Here is an 18,758-nt window from a genome sequence, read left to right on the forward strand (position 1 = left end):
CTCTCGCAAATTTAGTTTTTAGCATAGCTGCTAAAGCAATCTTGAACCCTGTTTTTCTATTTCTGTTCAGTATGTCCAGGTTGTGAGTAAAATTTTCATTCTATTCTGTACATGGTCTGCTTGTGTATTTCATCCATGTTTTTGAAATACAGCTTGCTTTTGTCCTAGAACAGAAATACTTCTGTCAAAAACAACAGATGTATTATTCACTTGCTTGAATTCTTATTATCTGTAATATCTTTTTTTTCCCCAGTGACCAGGTGTTTGAAATTGGAGTATTAGATATTTTTGGATTTGAAGAATTTCAAAAGAATACTTTTGAACAGGCAAGTGTGGATGCTTTGCTGAATTTAATGTACCTGTTGTTATTTCTCTAATTAACTAGTTTTGATCAGAATACCAATATATATGAAGGTGAAAATTTTCTCTTAAAATATTTTTTTCCATTGTACCTATATGCGTATGCATTATATGCTGGGTTTTTTACAGTTGTTGACAATTTAAAAATAATAAAGTAAATGTATATTGTGATTTTGAAAAGGGGTTAGCACTGAAAGACAATCTGAGGGAATAGTGTTGTTTGTTTTCATTCTTGTGGTATTTAAACTTCAACTATCAGTGAGTACAAGGACAATATACTGAATTGGAAGAAAGATCAAAAGGTCTTCAGATGCCTTTGAGAAAAAATACAATGAAAATGCTGCATTATGCTAAGTGCCATTACTGGCAAATTCACCTGTGTGTGACTTTACAACATGTGACTTTTCAAAAAATTGAATTGCATCCATGGAAAATAAATTGAAATTTATGTCACTTAATTCTTTAAAATCATTTTAAATACCAAATGTTCTTTAAGATGTTTGCCTACTTTCAACCTTAATCACTGAACACCAGAGCTCCTGAAAATTATGTATTTCAGAAGGCATTAGTGACTACACAACACACTCAAAGAGGTGTTTAAGTTGTTGTTCAGTTGTTTATTCATTCTGTGATGCAGAGGAAGAAAATCAAAGCATAGAACAAAAAATCAAAGCAGAGAAAAGAATTGAGAAGGCATCATCAGCAACAAAGGACTTGATATTGTTTGAAATAGGGATTTTCCCCTTTGTCCCAGTCAGTCCATTCTTTTATGGCTCAGCTTCCTCCCTGTGGTGAAACAGAAGTCATAGAGCCACATCAGTTCAGCTTGTATAACATGCTTACATTGCTACCCAGTTTCCAAATTCTTGAAAGCACACGATAGGTTTACCTGTATATCAAAGGAGCGTGTAAGAAGGCAATACAATAAATTTGAGCTTCCCTCTCACAAAATTATTTTTGCTGTTACAGTTCTACCTTGCTTGAATATTTGATGGACTAAGGTTTCTTCCTGTGTACCAATATTCCTAGTCATTTACTCATTGTGAATGCCACCTTTATGGGAAAATATAAAGTGAAAAATTAAAAACATTTTAACAGAGTGTATGAAATATAAAAAATCCATAAGCCTCCTGATTAATCAGTATGAAGTATTCTATGCAGTTTAAATCCTTCTTAGAAGAGAGGGGTTCATCTTGGGACTTATTGGTTATTTTCCTTTGACCCTGCTCTGCATTGTTTTTTTGTCACAAAGCTCATAAAAGATCTGCAATTGACATAATGAAATACCATGAATTCAATTTTCTGGAGTAAGTAATTTTCTGCTTAATAACTGCAAAGGATACTTGAAGATACAAAATCTGAGAAAAATTAGTGAAAAGGAATTAATTTTATTATTTCTGTGTGGCAAACATGATAATTTCAAAGTCATATTTGCATTTCTATTTCATTTTTTCTAAATAAATATATTTCAAGAGACACTTGCTGTCCCTCCACCTGGACTGAATTAATTTTGTTGAATAATATGAAGTAATAATCTGAGCCATCTCAGAATCTATTTAACTGCATTCTTGAAAAGACGAAGCAGAAGTGAGAGGGTTTTGTTTTTTTTTTTATATGAACTGTATAATGCACTTAATGTATTTGATTCCTGAACTGGTGGGTTCTAGTGTCAGTGAAGACAAGCAGTTTGTATCTCCATGTGGTACATACTAATCATGCAGACTTATCCCAGACAGCCTGAACTTCAATGCTGGAGCTCTCTAGCAATCTAGTCTAGTTCAGAGTTCTGCCTGGCCTTGTTAACCCTAACAATAAACAGTCTTGTTAGTCCAGATAGGGTCCTCATGCAAAACATTGCATCATGTCTGCAAACATGCCCAGTGTCAAGGCCTGTGATTGCAGAATGTTAGCATTACATGTTACAACCAGACAGTAGTGGGGCCATAAAAATTATTTTTTAATCATATCTAGATTAGCATACTCTAAAATCTCATCAGAAAAGTAATTTTAGGGAATTGTTTGGTTTTTTTTCTCAAATTAGTGTATGGTAAGGCATTCTTTGTGATATCTGTTTTCCGGTTTCTTGGGAAAAAAATATTACTGTTTTCAATAAAAATCAAAATCTCCTGATTGCCCAAAACTGGGAACATTCAAAGTAGCTGTGTGACTCTTTCTGGAATTTTATATCAGGCTGGTAGATAGACAGTTTAATATCATAATTAAGAGAGTAATAAGATAGTAAATCACATGTCAGTTTTAATAAACTGTGTTTGAAGATGGTTCAGACAAACAGAGATGGATAAACTGGGTAGAATAACTTGTTTACTCCAGTGTATGTTTTGGAATGACAAGGCATCAGAGTATTGAAATATCAAAGTCAAATGAAGAATTGCTCTAGGAACAACTCATGAGCAATGCAAAGGAAGACAGGTGTCAAAGGACTAGAAAAGTAAGATGAATTATGCCTACACCAAGAATCTGATAAATTCTGTGGGCAAAACTATGTGGCTCACAGCTCATAGAGAGAAAACTTCTATAGCCCATTGCAAATAAGAAGGCATTAGAAGTTAAAAAACATTAATTGTTTCCCTTGTACTGGGTGAGTATTGGTAAGCCTTTATTGTATAGAACATATGTGATATGTTATTAGAGCAAAAATGGGACACATAATTTTAAAATAAAAGTAAATAAGAGTGTGGAATAAGCAATAGTGAGGAGAGTTTTGATTTTTGGTATGAAATTTAAAAGCTGAAAGGCAGGAAACACTGTTTTTAGAAGGCACAATCTGAAGGAGTCATTGCTCAATAAAGACTGAAAGCTTCTGAATTACCAGGACTCAGTGAGTTACTGCTTTTACTGCTCATCAGCTGAGCTATGGTAAATGACTACAGTACACTTTTAGCTCACCCACCCTAATAACAATTTACAATCATTTCCTAGCAGTGATCATTAGCTTGGCAACAGCATTTTCCTGGAGCAACTGCATAGCTGCTGTGCCAGAAGAGCTTTGTATACAACCACACTGAAACATGGTCAGAAGTGAGCACAATTTCTCTTTCCTATTCTGTAGGGAAATGGCCATCATTTTGTGGTCATTTCAGGAAATATGAGTGCTCTACCAAAAATATCTATGTCAGTTTCGAGTGTTAATTCAATGTTTTCTCAGGCTTCCCTGTTTGAGAGGGACTGTATTTGTTTCCAGTTTATTCCGCACCCCTCTAAAACTAGATGTCTGTTTCTCTTCTAATAGAATTTAAAACTAGGTGAGATCTTGTTCATGGCTCCTTCACAGCATGATTCCAAATAGTACAGTCAATGAACACTACAGACTTCATACTTATGATGGCATGTTTTTGACTACAAACTCGTGACCAATGAATATAAGAAGCAATAAGCAGCATGGATAGTTGGCTGTACCAATTTCCCCCAGCTGTATCTAAGAAAAATGTATTATAGAAGAAGAAACATACAGTAGAGGAGAAAGAGTAGCTTTTCTTTCCCCTGCCGAAAGTCAGGTCTTTCTACAGAAATGGAAGTCTATAGTTGTAGATTCACCACAAAGAACAATAATGCAATAAAGTTAAATGGGCAATGCTAGTAATCTTTTCTGTCCAATATAGAATTCAAATCAGAAACTGAAGAAAGTATTTAGCTCTTGCTAAATTCTGTGTTCAGCTTTTGCATGGTATTTTACATTTGTAAGCCTCAAGTTTTGCAGTAGAAAGTGTCTATGTATTATTCTTTTTATAGGAAATAAAAGTGATTTATCTAAATTAGTACTGCAGGTCACTGCAACAGTCAAGTGTCTCTTAATTCCCATTCAGCTCCATACCCATTAAAGTACATCCACATTGTCTGTGTGATGCAGTATAGTGCTGGGAGAGGCACAGCTTCCATGGCAGCTCTGTGCAGCACATCTCCTGCAAAAGGAACCAGCTGGCTCTGAGAGCAGAGAGCATTGCCTGTCCCACTCAGGACTCTACTTCAGTCACTATGATGAAACAAAAGACGTCATAGAACCCAGCTCTGGTGGAATTTTCACCTATGATTATTATTAGGTGTGGTAGATTTTAATTTGGCATGTTATTTCTATGGTTAAGTCTGGTGACACTACATTTTTGTCACTTAACATTTCCTAGCCAAAACAACCATAATAGATTATTTTACATTAAATTGCATTGTCTCAACCATTAGACTGCTTCTAGCTGTCTAAATGTAAGGTCGTGTTGTCTATTTTGAAGGTGGATGGATATGAATAGACAAAAGTTGTGTGATGTAACTTTTCTACAGTCACTGGTGCCGCAGTGATAGTAGATGGGAGGTCACACACAGGTTTTTTACATTTGGACAGTCAGAAAGAACATTTACAGATTTTGTTTTATACAGAAGAAATCAACCTTCTTTGGTTTTGCCTGTGCAGAGCATAGATGGATGTTGCAGTGTCCCTCTGTGGAATAGGGACCTGCTGGTCTACGTTGAGCTCTATTACTATGTAGGGACTTAATGCAGAATCTTCCATGCAGTTCCCAGTGCTGGAATATTCTTTATTCCCTATAGGCTGATGGAAAGTGCTAATTATGTTAATTCAGTTTTTAATGAGGAAATATGACATGGTATTTTTAACTCAGGCTTTTACTAGCTTCCATACACAGAAAGGTTTTAACAGCCTTGTGGAGCAGTGAGGACCAGGTGATCCTTGGCACCAGGGAGCCAGGCAACAGGAGGAGCCAGAGAATGGCCATGCCCTCCCCGCTGGGCAGCATTCCTGGAGCACGGGGGTCAGAGCCAGGGCTGGTTACAGTGCTCAGCAGCAGCCCTGACCTGGCAAGCAGCCAGATAGGGCTGGGACCCATCACAGGCAGATGGAGAAAGAGCTGGAAGTTGGCACTGCCATGGCATCCCCTGGGGCTGGGCCCATGAGCAAGGAGTGGGTGGGGGACCCAGGAGAAGCTGAGCAGGGCTGTAAAAAACTATTCCTTCCCTCAGGGGCCTGGCAATCCTGTGTTTACTTTCTTCCTCAGTCCAACTACTGAGGATCTTACACTCTTCATGGCCTTTTCAGGGTGTACTCCTCCCTCTTCCCTCTTAGACGCTTTGGTCTTCTTCCCAGTGCACACATTTCTTTCTGTTTATTCAGGGCACTGTTATCTTTCCAGTGTTCCAGTCAGCCACTGGAAAACCAGTGTTACTTGACTTTAAAGCTGGCATATCATGAACATGACATTAAAATAATATTTTTTTTAATTCTTTTACAGTAGATATTTTGTAGCCAAAAATAAAATAATTTATCTCAAAGTGAAATTCCCAGTTTAGTTTGTGATTGATTGGTGAAATACTGTACAACAACATTTAATTGACATACATACTTACTTTTCCGCAGTAGCACCCATTTTTATCCCATAGTACTTCATTTCTGGCCAGCATTATGAGTGAAAAAATAATTTAGAACTGTTCCAGTTTCAGAACATTTCCAAACTCTTTCAGGGAAAGATTGTTGTTACCATGTTTTTTTGTTAGCTTGGTTGTTTAATACTTTAATATCTACAAAAAGTCAGTGGGGCACTATTCCACTTTGTATGGAAATTGTCCCTTTTTTGAGGGGCGTTTCAGGCAATCCTTTGTGGAAGGCTTCTCAGGTGACATGTACTTGTTGCAAAGTTATAATATAGCACCAGGCTCTCTTTTACATTATTTGAGAAACATGAATCAGCTAATGGCAACTGATCCCAGAGATGACATGGAGTCCCAGTGAATTAAAGATCTTCTGACAGAGGTAGGACAATGTCTGAATTTGTGTTGGAGCTGCATAGAGAACAAGAAATCTTTGTTAGATCCTATTAGCACTAAAAGGCAAAGGAAGAAATGTTATGGTTCTGGTTTTGTTATCAATTCCTTAGAAATACTCTGATGGGTACTATACATACAGAAAAGGATGTTGAAATGTTTGGGTAGCACACACAAAGGGGAACAGCATTCAAGATGCTTCTAAAAAAATAAGTAAATGTCAAGCTTATGTTTAAAAATATTTTCTGAGTTCAACCTCAGAAAAAAAGACGATTCTGTGTTTCATTATCTTAGAAATTACATTTTTGAGAAACGCTAGGGCATTCCTTGCAGGTTAAATTTGACATTGTAACTTCATCATCTCAACCCATAAATTAGGACCTGATAGATGTGTTGAAATTACAGCTGTTAGCTCTACTCCATGCTCTGAATACACATCCCTTGGGAGAACTAATCCTTCTGCATGACCAAAGCATGTAAATGAGCTTTCCAAAGGGTCTTTGCATCCATCTTTTTCTTACTGATTGACAGTCCCCAAGTTTGCTTTCCACAAATTTCCCTCTTTGGTAATGCCTTTTTCAAATAAGCATAAGAGCCTGAAAATTGAATAAAGAGCAGGAAAATTTCATTAGTCATGGGTGCTTTTCTCTCTTCAGAGCACAGCAGAGTTTTTGTATTCTACCTAAATTTTAATTTGGAGGATACTTAGACTAACGTGATGAATACTCATTGCTTTTACTAAATGCCACTGTATTATTTTTCCAAAATCTAAAATTTGGGTAGTGCTGCAAGTTACAATTGTTTTTGCTTGGATTTTTTGTTTGTTTGCTTTTGTAATACTTGAACAAGCGTATTTTTTTCTTCGAATAATATTCTTAAAGGACTTCTTAGAGAAGACAGACAAATATATGGTGTATTTATTTTCACTGAGATGTGATAGTGAGTTAATGTAAAAAAGATTGGTAGAAAGAGAACTTCTTAGAAGACATAATATGGAGTCCACGAGATGCATATCAAGAACAGTTTAACAGTGTTTAATGACAAAAAGTACCATAGGTATTGTTGAGTTATACTACTAATTAAAGCAAATATAGTTCTTAAAGGCATTTCCCAAATATTTTTTTTTAGGTAAAAATCTATTTGAGGGGTTTTGTTTTACTGAAAATTGAATAAAGAGCAGGAAAATTTTAGTTTGTTTTTTTGGTTTTTTTTTGTTTTTTGTTTTTTGGGGTTTTTTTAATTACTGTTATATTTCAATCTAATTTACATGAGTACAGTTAAACATATGTTTAAAAATGTGATTCTATTAACTTTTCAAATTTTTGGACAGAAAGTGTATAGTTTTTTATGTAATACTTAGAAGACTTGAAGCAAGAGAATTTGGATTTGCAAAGCTAGTTTAGTTCATATTCATCCCATTTCTACATTTCAGCTGCTTTACCTATTAGGTCAACCTGTGCCAAGCTTTTAATTTGAAACATTCATTTCATTACCTTTTCCCAGCAGGTTGTATAAAATGCTGAAATGGAGAAAGAGCTGATCAGAATGCATAGCTTTCCAGCAGCCGCTGGCTGGTCTCCTGGTTCTGCAGAGCTGTTCTCTCAGCCACTGCTCTGGAGAGCAGCTTTGGGACAGTTTGCAGTTGGTACAAGTGCTTGAGCTGCTTGCTGCCCTGGTCTGCAGCACCTTAGTGGCATTGTGGAAAATCTGCCAATGTTGCTTTTGTTGCTAAGAGGCACCCCAGTGTATGTCATAATACATTGGTTGGTAGAAGTTTAAAAATTGGTTTTTTTCTTTACCATCTATGAATGTTTTAACAAAATACTATTCCTTTTATTTTGCTACTTAATACCAATGCTGTTTATCAGATCTTTGTAAGATGTGTCTAAGACAATCTTTCCTTCATCTGAAATTGTGTAGTACAATAATTTTGCTGCACAGTCAGGCTCTCAAATACTTTTTTTTTTTAATGCATTTTTAAGAGATTGTCTCGTGATAAAACTATGTTTGACTTCATAGGAATTTTGACATGAGCACCGCTTTTCTTATTGTAAAATACACCTTTGTAAAGTTGAATGACCTGGTTCTCTAAATAGGTCATCTGCAAATAAAGATATATACAGCATTCATCATTTTTAGGCTTAACCATATTCTGCAAAGTGTAAGCTTGTCTGCCTTATAAAATAATGTTAACAAGCTTCTGGGAAAATTTTGTAATTAGAATTCCAGAAGTGATCAGTAAAGCAGAGTTTGCCTGCCAAAGAGTTAAAAAAGCTGTCTTTTCCATAAAATAAGTAGACACTGGAAGTCAATTGTATACTTCTATTGTTAAGAAGATAACAATCTGAATGTTTATAAATCCCACTTTAGACAAATACTGGGTTTATTCGACACTGTCTTTTGTCTGCACTGTCATGCATTAGTAAAGACAGTTAATAGACATTTGGTTGTAAGATGAGCTTGTCGCATTTCTTCTTGCTGTTTTTCACACTAGTCCATTTTATTGTATAGCAAGTACACGTTGGCTATGCTAACAGGAGGTGTTAATGGAAAATTCAGGCAGCTCTTACACGTTACTTGGGTTCTCTTCCCTCATCTGGATGTTAAGCCATGTAAAATTAGGATTGATCTAAATATTTCATACCTTTTAATATGAATTGCTGGTAGAATTGCTTTACACACTTTATTCATGGAAGATAAAGTTAATGGCTGGCCAACACAAATATGTAACTTGTTTAGAATGAAAAGAAAATGCATGCAGGCATTCCTTATAACATTCCTCATATGAAGTGTTCTTACAACCTTTTAGAAGTTCCTGTTTTCTTAATTTCCTAGTCATAGTTAATGTAGCATTGGAGGAGGTTTTCAAATTTTCAACAAATATTTCCACTTTAATGTCAAAAAACAATTAAAACATTTATTCCACAAGGTTATTAAATATTTATTTATTTTAGCAGGTGATCTTTGAATAAAATACAAAAGCACATTAATAAGCTGATACAATTCCCAGCTGTTTTTAATTGAAAATCAAATTTCTGTGAATCTATTTAGTTGTACATCTATAAGGCAATAAAAAAATATTTTAGAAGCTTCTATACTATTTATCTCCCCAAACATTGAACTTTTCTATGGAACATCATTTTCTTCCCAGCCTTCCCTTAGAATATGTATAAAATGGAGAGCAGCATCTAACAAAATGTCCCTAGGTGTTTTATATGTTTGGGTAAAACACAATGAGCTCTTCAAAGAGTGCTTTAGACTTCAGTGATATTGTATGTGGAAACAGAGTTCTGTCTTTGTTAGCACTGAACTAACTACAGAGTCAGAATCTTAAATATGCAGGGTTTGGTTTTGTTTGGTTTTTTTAATTCCTAAAAGCACATTGTATTTGCATAATCTTTCTGAATATAAAATGCAGAAGATTATTAAATATACCAATTAATATATAGAGTTATCCTTCTTCATTCAATGGAATTAGTGTAAATTTCCACTGCATTTGATAATGCTGCTATTTGGTAACTGTGGAATTCACAATGAACTGTGCAGGCAGAAAATTGTGTATTGCCAATTTAACAAAAATGGTTGTTAAAATCTAAATTTCCCTAGGGTCTTCCTAAATTTGTGGTCTACCAAGAGATACCATATTCTGGATTGACATTTCTTCAAATTCAATATTAGACATGCAGTAAAACCTACATTGATAAATTATCCAGTAAACGTCTAAAATTCATTATTTTTTCTTCATTTTACAATAGCTGTGTGTCAACATGACCAACGAGAAGATACACCAGTACATCAATGAAGTGCTTTTCCTACAAGAGCAAGCAGAATGTGTACAGGAAGGAGTTGCCATGGAAACAATGTATTCTCCTGGAAACCATACTGCAGTCTTGGATTTTTTCTTTCAGGTAGTTTCCAGATCCATTTTAAATCATATATATTTATACAAACTCATTGCATGTTAGGCTAATACAAAGTTTTGCTTGTATTTTCCAATTTATGGCAAGGTCATGGGTCAAAGAGGTGACAGCTCAGAGGCTCACAGAGCTTACTAAGAGGACAGGGCTGAGGAAGATGCAGCACACTCTCCCTGCCTGTTCCAATTCCCGTGTAGCCTCTGTGTGTTGTGGCACGGTGACTGTGCTGTCATTGGGCTGAGGAGGCTCTGTCCTGAGCCTGGCAGCTTCTTTAGTGCCTGCAGCTAGTTTCTGGACAACTTCCAAGAAGCAATCAGCACAATCAATTTCTAACATATCATCAATAGATGAAATTCTCCTGTATAAAAATGAGAAAATCTATTTCTCCTGCATAAAATTAAAAAAATCTGTTTTTCGTTTCAGAAACCATCAGGCTTTTTGTCAATGCTGGATGAAGAAAGCCAATCTATTTGGTCAGTTGAACAGAGTCTTTCTAAACGCATTCAGTCTTACCTGGATACATCAGATACAAATACAGTCTATTCCTCCACAAAAGATGGAAATGGTAACCTTGCCCCAAAAGATCTGGGCTCTACCTTCACTGTTATGCATTATGCTGGGAGGGTAAGTTGTTTGAATATCATTTACATGCAGTTAATGAAAAAAGTTAGCAAAACAAAATTTTACATGGCTTCTCCAACTCCTGGCTATAAATAGGATTTCACTGTCAAGTGCTAAATTTTCAGAGGACAACTTAGAATCTCAATGCCATATCTAGCATATAAAATATGTAGCTTACATCACAACATGAAGGATATGGGCTACCCAGTTCTGGCTCCTAAATTTTGTCTTGCTTGTAAGCATTTAGTGTAGAAGAGTGTGATTCAGATCCCTCAGCACAGATGTTTAATGCCATTCTAGTTGGCTCCACTTTGCATACAGGTGTGGTTCCAGACCAGTACAGGTTCCCTGTAGCTGCTCTGCTTTATATGTAGATACCTGGGTTACCAGCATGAATCTGGTAAAAAAAATCAAAAACAAAACCCCCACTTTTTCTGTTAGTCATAATATTTTTTTTTCTACAAAAACCCCAGAACATGCTAAATGTCTTTCAGCATGACTATAAAATTAAATTAATATTTTTTTATTCCCTTGCCTGCAGTGTTCACAGAAACAGTGTAATCAGTTATTTTAGACTTCTTACCCTTTCCAATACTTCATTTTCAGATTGTCCCCACTATCACGTACAACTCAAAGCAAGCAAGTAAGAAATGTGTTTAAAGGGATATTTTTTTTGTTATGCGGGGGGGTTTTTTTTGTTTTATTTTGTTTTTTTTAAATAATCTGACAGTGGTATAAATAGGGACAGATCTGTTTTGTGGCTCCACATTTGGAAATGAAGCTGATGGAAGCCTGGAATTGTGTTTTGACACAAGAAAATTTGTTCCTGCCCAATGATAGAAATGTGGTCACTATGGAAAGGACTGTTTGAGTACTGCTTAAGTTCCTAACCCAAATACTCTGAATAACTCCCTGTAGGTTCTTCTTTCGTCACAAAGCCTTATATTTAGAATCAAATTATTTACTAAAGTTAAGTGGTTTGAATACCTCCACTATTGGGACTTGTCAGTTGGAATGTGGGCACACAGTGATTAGATAACAATGCTACCAAGATTTTGTGGAGCTTACTAGGACTTAAAGTGATGGAATAAGGAACTGACCATGAACTTCAGATGTCTAATTTATAAACTTTTTTTATACTTGTTACACAAGTATTTTTATGCCTTTCTGCTTATACAACTTTATCACAAGAGCTCAAAAAGGTTCCACACCCAAAACTTGACATGGCAGCAGCAGCAAGGCATCTGCATTAAAATCACAAGCAGAATAATAAGCAAATTTCTTCAAAATGCAAGAAATTTTTTTCTTATTCTCTGAAGAAACAATCAGAAGATTTGTAAAGACCAGTATTTCAGGTTCTGAAAGTTAAACCGTGAGTGATAAAGAGGACACTTTTCAGTAACATGTGTTTTATTCTTGCATGCTTGTTTAGATTTTTTGTTTTATAACATAGACACTTGGTTTGACCTTTTCCTAATAATAGTAATGACATTTAATGTAAAAGCATGAACAAATAGACAGCTCTCGAAGTAATGTAAATCCACACATTCTTTTGAAGTCAGTGGAGATCCTTTGATTTACATTGGCCAAGGAACTATTCCAGTCAGGTTGTTCTTTGCATCCTTACAACAGTAAAATTCTTTGCCCTGCCAAAACAGAAAAGTTCTCTTGCAACTGCTTAACTCTGCTTGCTTTAATAGTAATCGAGCTAAATCCTTAAAGACACTTGCATTTTGGTATTTTGTGGGACTGTTATCTACCTATCATAGCTTGAAGTTGCCAGTGTTTCATGACATGTATTTATATAAAACTTTGATGATAGTGTGACTGTACTAAATGACACAAATCGAGTTTATTCAGAGACTAGTGTGTCTTCATATGTTGAGAACCTGAATATGAAAAACTCAGCTTTTAAAACTGCTGATGCTGTTCTTTAGATTGCACTGTTACTACATTTAGTAGCTCTTTGTAGAGGTCATTGGTGAAATATGCTTCATGAAAATTGTTAAAGGATGAGGCTTTTAAGTATATCAGGATTTACTGGCACTCAAAAATAAGAATTTCATATATAAAGTATCAATATAGATTGACAGGTTTTGAGACCTACTTTTATAGTCTGATATCAATTAAATGGGTCTAACATAAGTGAAGTAAAAGCAATCTTACCATCGATTGTTGCCTTCAGAGATCTCCAAATTTAAAACAAGGGGGCTTAATTCTCACCACAATGTTCCACTGATTTTTGCTCCTTTAACTTGGTAAAGCTTCTCTGTATTTACATGAGTGTAACTGGAAATGAATCAGACCCAGAGGGTAGAGAAAGAATTACCAGTAAATTGTGACAGGTGATCAAACACAAAAGTCTTCATTTCTAGTGTTAATCATTTATGCTCAGGTGATGTGTCTAGGCTGGCAGCTGGGGAGGAAGTCACACTGAATGCAGCAGGCTCTGTGTGAAGGCAGACATCCTGATTTCTCTAGGTAACAGTTGTAACTGCAATGTACTTCACAGACAGTGTTAAAGAGCTACTCTGAGTTAAAAAAAAATAAAAAAATAAAAAAAAGAGCAGCTAATATTCTGTGTTGGCCCTGGTATGAACCACTTATGACCCTTGTAATTTGGGCTTCTTTTCATCAGTAGTGTATGGTTGTAGGTCAAAGTCCAGAATTAATTAGGTTCATTTCTTTACTCAGACACTTGCAGTAGCTATTTTAGCAAGTCAGAAGTGCTGTTAACTGGAAAATGCAGTTATTAAAAATACTCTCTCACTGAAAAGACCTCTTTTTGTATATTTAACTGAGATTGACAGACAACGTTTTGTGGACAAAAATGATATATCCAGCTTTATATTCTGAGATAATTACAGCTGATACAGATGTGTCCAGAGCAGACAGAATCAGAAGTAAAAGAAAGAAAGCACGATGTTGAATTGTGGCAAAGAACATACAGGACGCTCAAAGTAACATGTAAAGAGGAAAAGAAATCCAAATAATTTGGAATTCATACTTAATTTTCTGGCTGAATCAATACTTCAAGGAAGTCTGCGTGTATGATACCATTCTGAGAAACCTTGGATTTTTTCTTATTTTCTTGTCTGTTTTGGTGGGAAGAAAGAGGAACGATATGCACAAGTTAACTTCTGCACATGGAAGAAATCAGCACAGGGCTCAGATATTTTAGTGGCATCTGAGAATGAATATAGTTTTACACAAATATGACAAAATGATCCAGTGGAAGAGAGAAAATGTATTTTGCCTCATTTCTTTTGAATTTTGCTATTATTCCTGAACAGGATTAAATCTCTCTTTTTCTGCATAGGCAATATGATATATTGCTTGTGAACACATATGAACACATGCTTAGCAAAGGCCACGATGAGCATCAGTACTTTCTCATGTCACATATTTTACTTTATCTGCTAGTTTTAATTTTACAGCTGAACAGAATCCTACAATGCCCTGACACATTATGAGTCTTTTCTGAGAGCTGCTTAATGTCTTGGTATCTGAGTGCTGTAAGACAAAAAGCTTATCTGTTTTGTTCAGGCAGAAGGTAGAAGAAAATGATTTAGAGGTTTTATGGCTAAAAAAAAACCTTAATCCTAGTGAAAGGCTTTATCTGGAGGTTGTTCAACACATTTCTCTGAATACTGGCAATCTGATTTCTTCCAGAAAATTTCTGTTCATTATTTGATGAGCAGAAAATTTCTGCTCATCAAAGCGTTGCTTTGTTTCTCATGCCTGATATCACTGTGGGTATCCTGAGATGCTTCTCACAGAGACTGTCTGTGGGGGACAAGGCATACACAACACTTTGCAAGCTTGACTTGAGGTAGCAAAGCATTTTATGGGTGCATCTGACCATCAGCTGAAACTATCTTAATAATCTGTAATACTGAATTTCTAGGTTCATTTATTGATAACATTAATATTTACATTGTGGGCTCTCACTTAAGGAAGGGCTTCACATTAATTATATATTTGAACTGTCAGGCATATCAATAGCCATGATTTGTGAAGAATAACATTTCCATCATTGAACTTTCTTAAGTACTCAAAGTTCTTTTTTTTTTAATTTTGTGGAAGAATTAATGTATCACTAAGTAAATCAGAAATATATTGTCTTAGCACAGTGTCAAGAGACACAGCTTTACCTAATAGTCATATTTAACATAACAGTATTTGCCTCATTATTTATGTGATCTGAATAATACATTGTCATAATTTAAGCTTTCTGCTGTCTAAATTAAACTTGAATTTACAAATTAAATAAGCCCCTTGTGACTGATTGCCTTGCTACTGTTTTGACTTTCTGTACTGTAATAAACTGACCAGACCTAAAGATCAACTTCTTTGCTCTATAACCAGTGCACATAATGTTCCTTTAAGTGCACATCAATGTCTTTCATTTCTCAGCTGCCTGCATATCAAAAATACCTCTCAGCTGTCAGCTCACCTTTACCAAGACATTCTGTTCTGAAATGTCTTGTATATCCCAGGCAAACTCTGAAACTGAACCTCTAAATCAAAAGACAAAAGGAGGTGGATTAATCAATAAGGATGCTTTCATTTTCACTATTTTTTCCCCCAGGCTGAATCCCCAGACACAACAAGCAAATCAGTCTAATCTAAATGTACCAAGGCATATAAAGGCCACTTGACATAGATTCTGGTTTTCACATAGGCAAGACAGTCTTTCTTTTTCTCCTTTTCTCTCTCTCTTGCTTTCTTTAAGTAGTCTTGATTTGGGATTTTCACTTACTGGAGAAAATGATAAAATGCTTTTCCCCGCCCATCTATTTTGTTTCTAAATACTTCCTTCTTTCAAAATGCTATTCTATCACAGCATTAGAATAAGACTTGACAGACTATAAAATTATTTCACTCACTCATTGCTTAGCAAAATTTGTTTTGAGAGGTTGATAAACCCAATGATACTTAAAAAATGGTACATGTATGCATATCACTCACATTCAAATACTGGCAGAAAATTAGCAACTACAAGTGTCTATCTGTGCACCAAATTGTCCTTGGACGTGTTCTCAAAAATTTCTCCTTTTCTACATGAACTAATTATTTTCTTATTACCTAAAATTTACAACACAGGCAAAACTGAGTTTCTCTGTTACATTTTGCTATTAAAATATTAAAATTTTCATTTTTAACTGGGAATGCAGCCAAATTGTTCTTAATATTCCAGGTGGCGTTTTCCTAGCTTGTTTTAGGGTTCCTGCCAAATCTGCCATTAACCATGAGCTTTTTTGACCTATCACAAAATATGAAAATTATTTACCAAAAAAAGAAAAAAGAGTATTTTAAGGATACTTGATGAAAACTATGTGTCAAGGTGGTGCTGTTGATAAAGTATGTTGGGATAGCAAATAAACCTGGAGAAAATCCCTTAAGCAAGTGAGATGTTATGATAGAGGATACTTTAGGTCAGAAGATTTTCTGGCATGAAGGTAATTAATGAAGCAAAGCAGCAAGAATATGTAAAAGATAAGAGTATAAAAGAATACACAGTTCCCAAAGTCAGCTCTGTGCTTATCTGGTGAGTCTCCAGTTTGCTGGGTTATTTTAGCTCTTGTTTGTAGTTCTTATGATGTTAAAACCAGCTATGGTAACTTGAACAAGCAGAAAGTAGGTTCAAAACAAATAAACTTAGGTTGGTTTTTTTTTCCTCAAACTTAATAATTAGTGAAACTCTTTGACACAGAGTCTTATTAATGAGATCTGGAAACACAGATTTGAGGAGGAAATGTGAGTCAAGAGGTACTAAAGACAAAGGTGAGATACAGCCTGCAGGACAAGAGCACCTTCATGGGCAGAGCTCTGAAAGCTGAGGGGAACTGGTCGCTGGCAGAGTGGAAATACTCCTCAATATTTTTCCCAAAATATTCAGGACTAGAGGAATATTTGGGCATACCCATTATGACTTATGTTAAGCATTCTTCCTTTATGAACTTAAATTTAGAAGGAAAGCAAATCCAACTCCATTTTGTTTTAATCTCTTATAATGAAATAAAATGTAGTGTGGAACATATTTTTTTTAATAAAAATATTTCAGCTTTTCAAATACTGTGTAAAGGTCTTGTTTCCTTTGGCTAACACAGACGTATAGGTTTGCACACTGTCTACCCTAAAAAGTCATCATATAATGCAAGATAAAGCAAACTGTGATAAATAGAAGTGACTATAAGGAGTATATTTTATAATGCTGGACCCATTATTTAAGTGAGTGCACATTTCCTGTCTAAAGCAAACAATATTTGCTTGCTTTTTGTCTCCCCAGAATAAATATCCACTGTGCTTGAGTGCCAGCCAGTGCAGAGTTTGGGTCAGGTTTATTTTACAAACACAGTGGAAGAAAACTGAGGGAAATAAATGTGCTTTAGGTGGCATGTAATTTTCCATGTCTGATGAGGGCAAGATGAAATCAACAAAATTGGCAGCTGGAAGAGGACTTATATCCTTTTCTATTTTGTGGGACTAGCAATGTCTATGGAACCCTAGAGTGTCATTTCATTGAGTCAGTTTTCATTTCTTTAGGCAGTGAATTAATTTCTCAAGTCTATGGGAAAATTGTTTAGAGCATTAGCAATTTCTTCATAAAAGGGAATCCTCTTAACTTTTATCTGTTTTATGTGATATGAAATATGTCTTATGAATATAGTTCCAGAAGTTTGTGATATATTACACCAGCATTAATACTGAAACTTCTCCCTGTTTTAATCTAGGCAGTTAATCATGATATAGTATCTCCCACTGCCATACTTACCTACTCTTCCCACCAATACTAATTCTCTTCTTCTAATTTAGTGAAAGCCCAAGATACTCAATTAGGAACTGGCATTATGGATTTGTCATATAAGTTCTGTTAATTACCTTTTATGGAGCAAGATAGCACAACATTTATGTTGAGTACACTAAAAGCATTTAATAGTATACTTAAAGAACTCTAATAGTTTGCTAACTGTGTTGTATGTTCTTAGGAAATGCAATTAGAAAATACATAACATTGGATCTGTCATGGAAAGAACCATAATTCTCTTGTTATACCTTGTTCATGTCAGATGCCACAGTAATTACATCATTTGACAATTACTCACTCTAACAGATTATACACTTCCAAATCACGTAATTTCTTTTGTGAGCAAGATAGCATTGCATAATTGTCAAGTGACCCCATGGAAAATTAATTAACTGATTAGTGTTACTGATCTTAATTATATATTTACGGCTTTATTAAATGTACAAGGATAAAATTTCCCCAAACACCTAAGGGCTTTAGGATATAGATCCAATAGAAAAAATGAAAGAAGGCTTTAAATAGAAACATGGTCCCAAGGTAAATAATACGGAACTGTATTCTAAGTTCCCATTAATACCTGCCTAATCATGCAAGTACTGAAATCTATAATTTTCTTTCTTTTTGACTTAAAAATTCTCTTTGGATTCTACTACTATGCAAGCCAGAGCTTCTTATATCTAAAGTCTGTAAATTAACTAGTTGTTTTTCATCCATCCCCATACAAATTTAAAAAAAAACAAAAAAACAAAAAAACAACTGCTTTCTTGTCTTAGTGCTCCTTTTCTATACAGTGTCTTCAGGGATAGGCTCAGTATTAAAAGAGACATTTGGTTGTATTTCTTCATTTTGTGTGTACCCTCAACACCTCTGGCTAGAATTCAGATTTTTGCTCAATTTTTAGAGTGTCTACCACATGTGTTAGAATTTATCTGCAGTCAGATGACAGATGCAGGGACAATCCAGCTGTCTGTTATTGAAATCAGGACATCAGGTAACTGAGGTGACCCAAAACCCTTGTGGGCATAGTTGTCGGAAATGTAATGGCGTGTGTGTATAACCTATTGACTGAACTTATCTCCAAAGGATACATCAATGGTTGGAATTTGTCCTGAGTGTGAGTTTGGACTCAGACTGTTTTGTCATGGTTAGTGGGGACAGTTTCCCATTGACAGGGAGATCTGTGAGCTGGGAGTGACTTGTTCATCCTACAGGGAAAGCACTGTTTAGGTCAGTGTCTCCTGCTTTACAGTACATATTTGATTCAA

General features: G+C 35.3%; 1 protein-coding gene across 4 annotated transcripts in view; it reads left to right on the forward strand.

Annotated features, from left to right (window-relative positions):
* The window catches only part of MYO16 (myosin XVI), a 362,051-nt gene that overhangs the window by 253,698 nt on the left and 89,595 nt on the right, over nucleotides 1-18,758 (forward strand). For all 4 annotated transcript variants that reach the window (XM_039714365.1, XM_039714364.1, XM_039714366.1 and 1 more), the window contains 3 exons: nucleotides 254-326; nucleotides 9,900-10,052; nucleotides 10,485-10,685. In XM_039714365.1, coding sequence (XP_039570299.1) covers nucleotides 254-326; nucleotides 9,900-10,052; nucleotides 10,485-10,685 — 427 coding nt within the window. The remainder of the gene's footprint in view (nucleotides 1-253; nucleotides 327-9,899; nucleotides 10,053-10,484; nucleotides 10,686-18,758) is intronic.

The sequence above is a fragment of the Passer montanus genome, unplaced genomic scaffold (genome assembly GCF_014805655.1).
Source record: "Passer montanus isolate IOZ18808 unplaced genomic scaffold, ASM1480565v1 scaffold3, whole genome shotgun sequence".
Taxonomy (NCBI): Eukaryota; Metazoa; Chordata; class Aves; order Passeriformes; family Passeridae; genus Passer; species Passer montanus.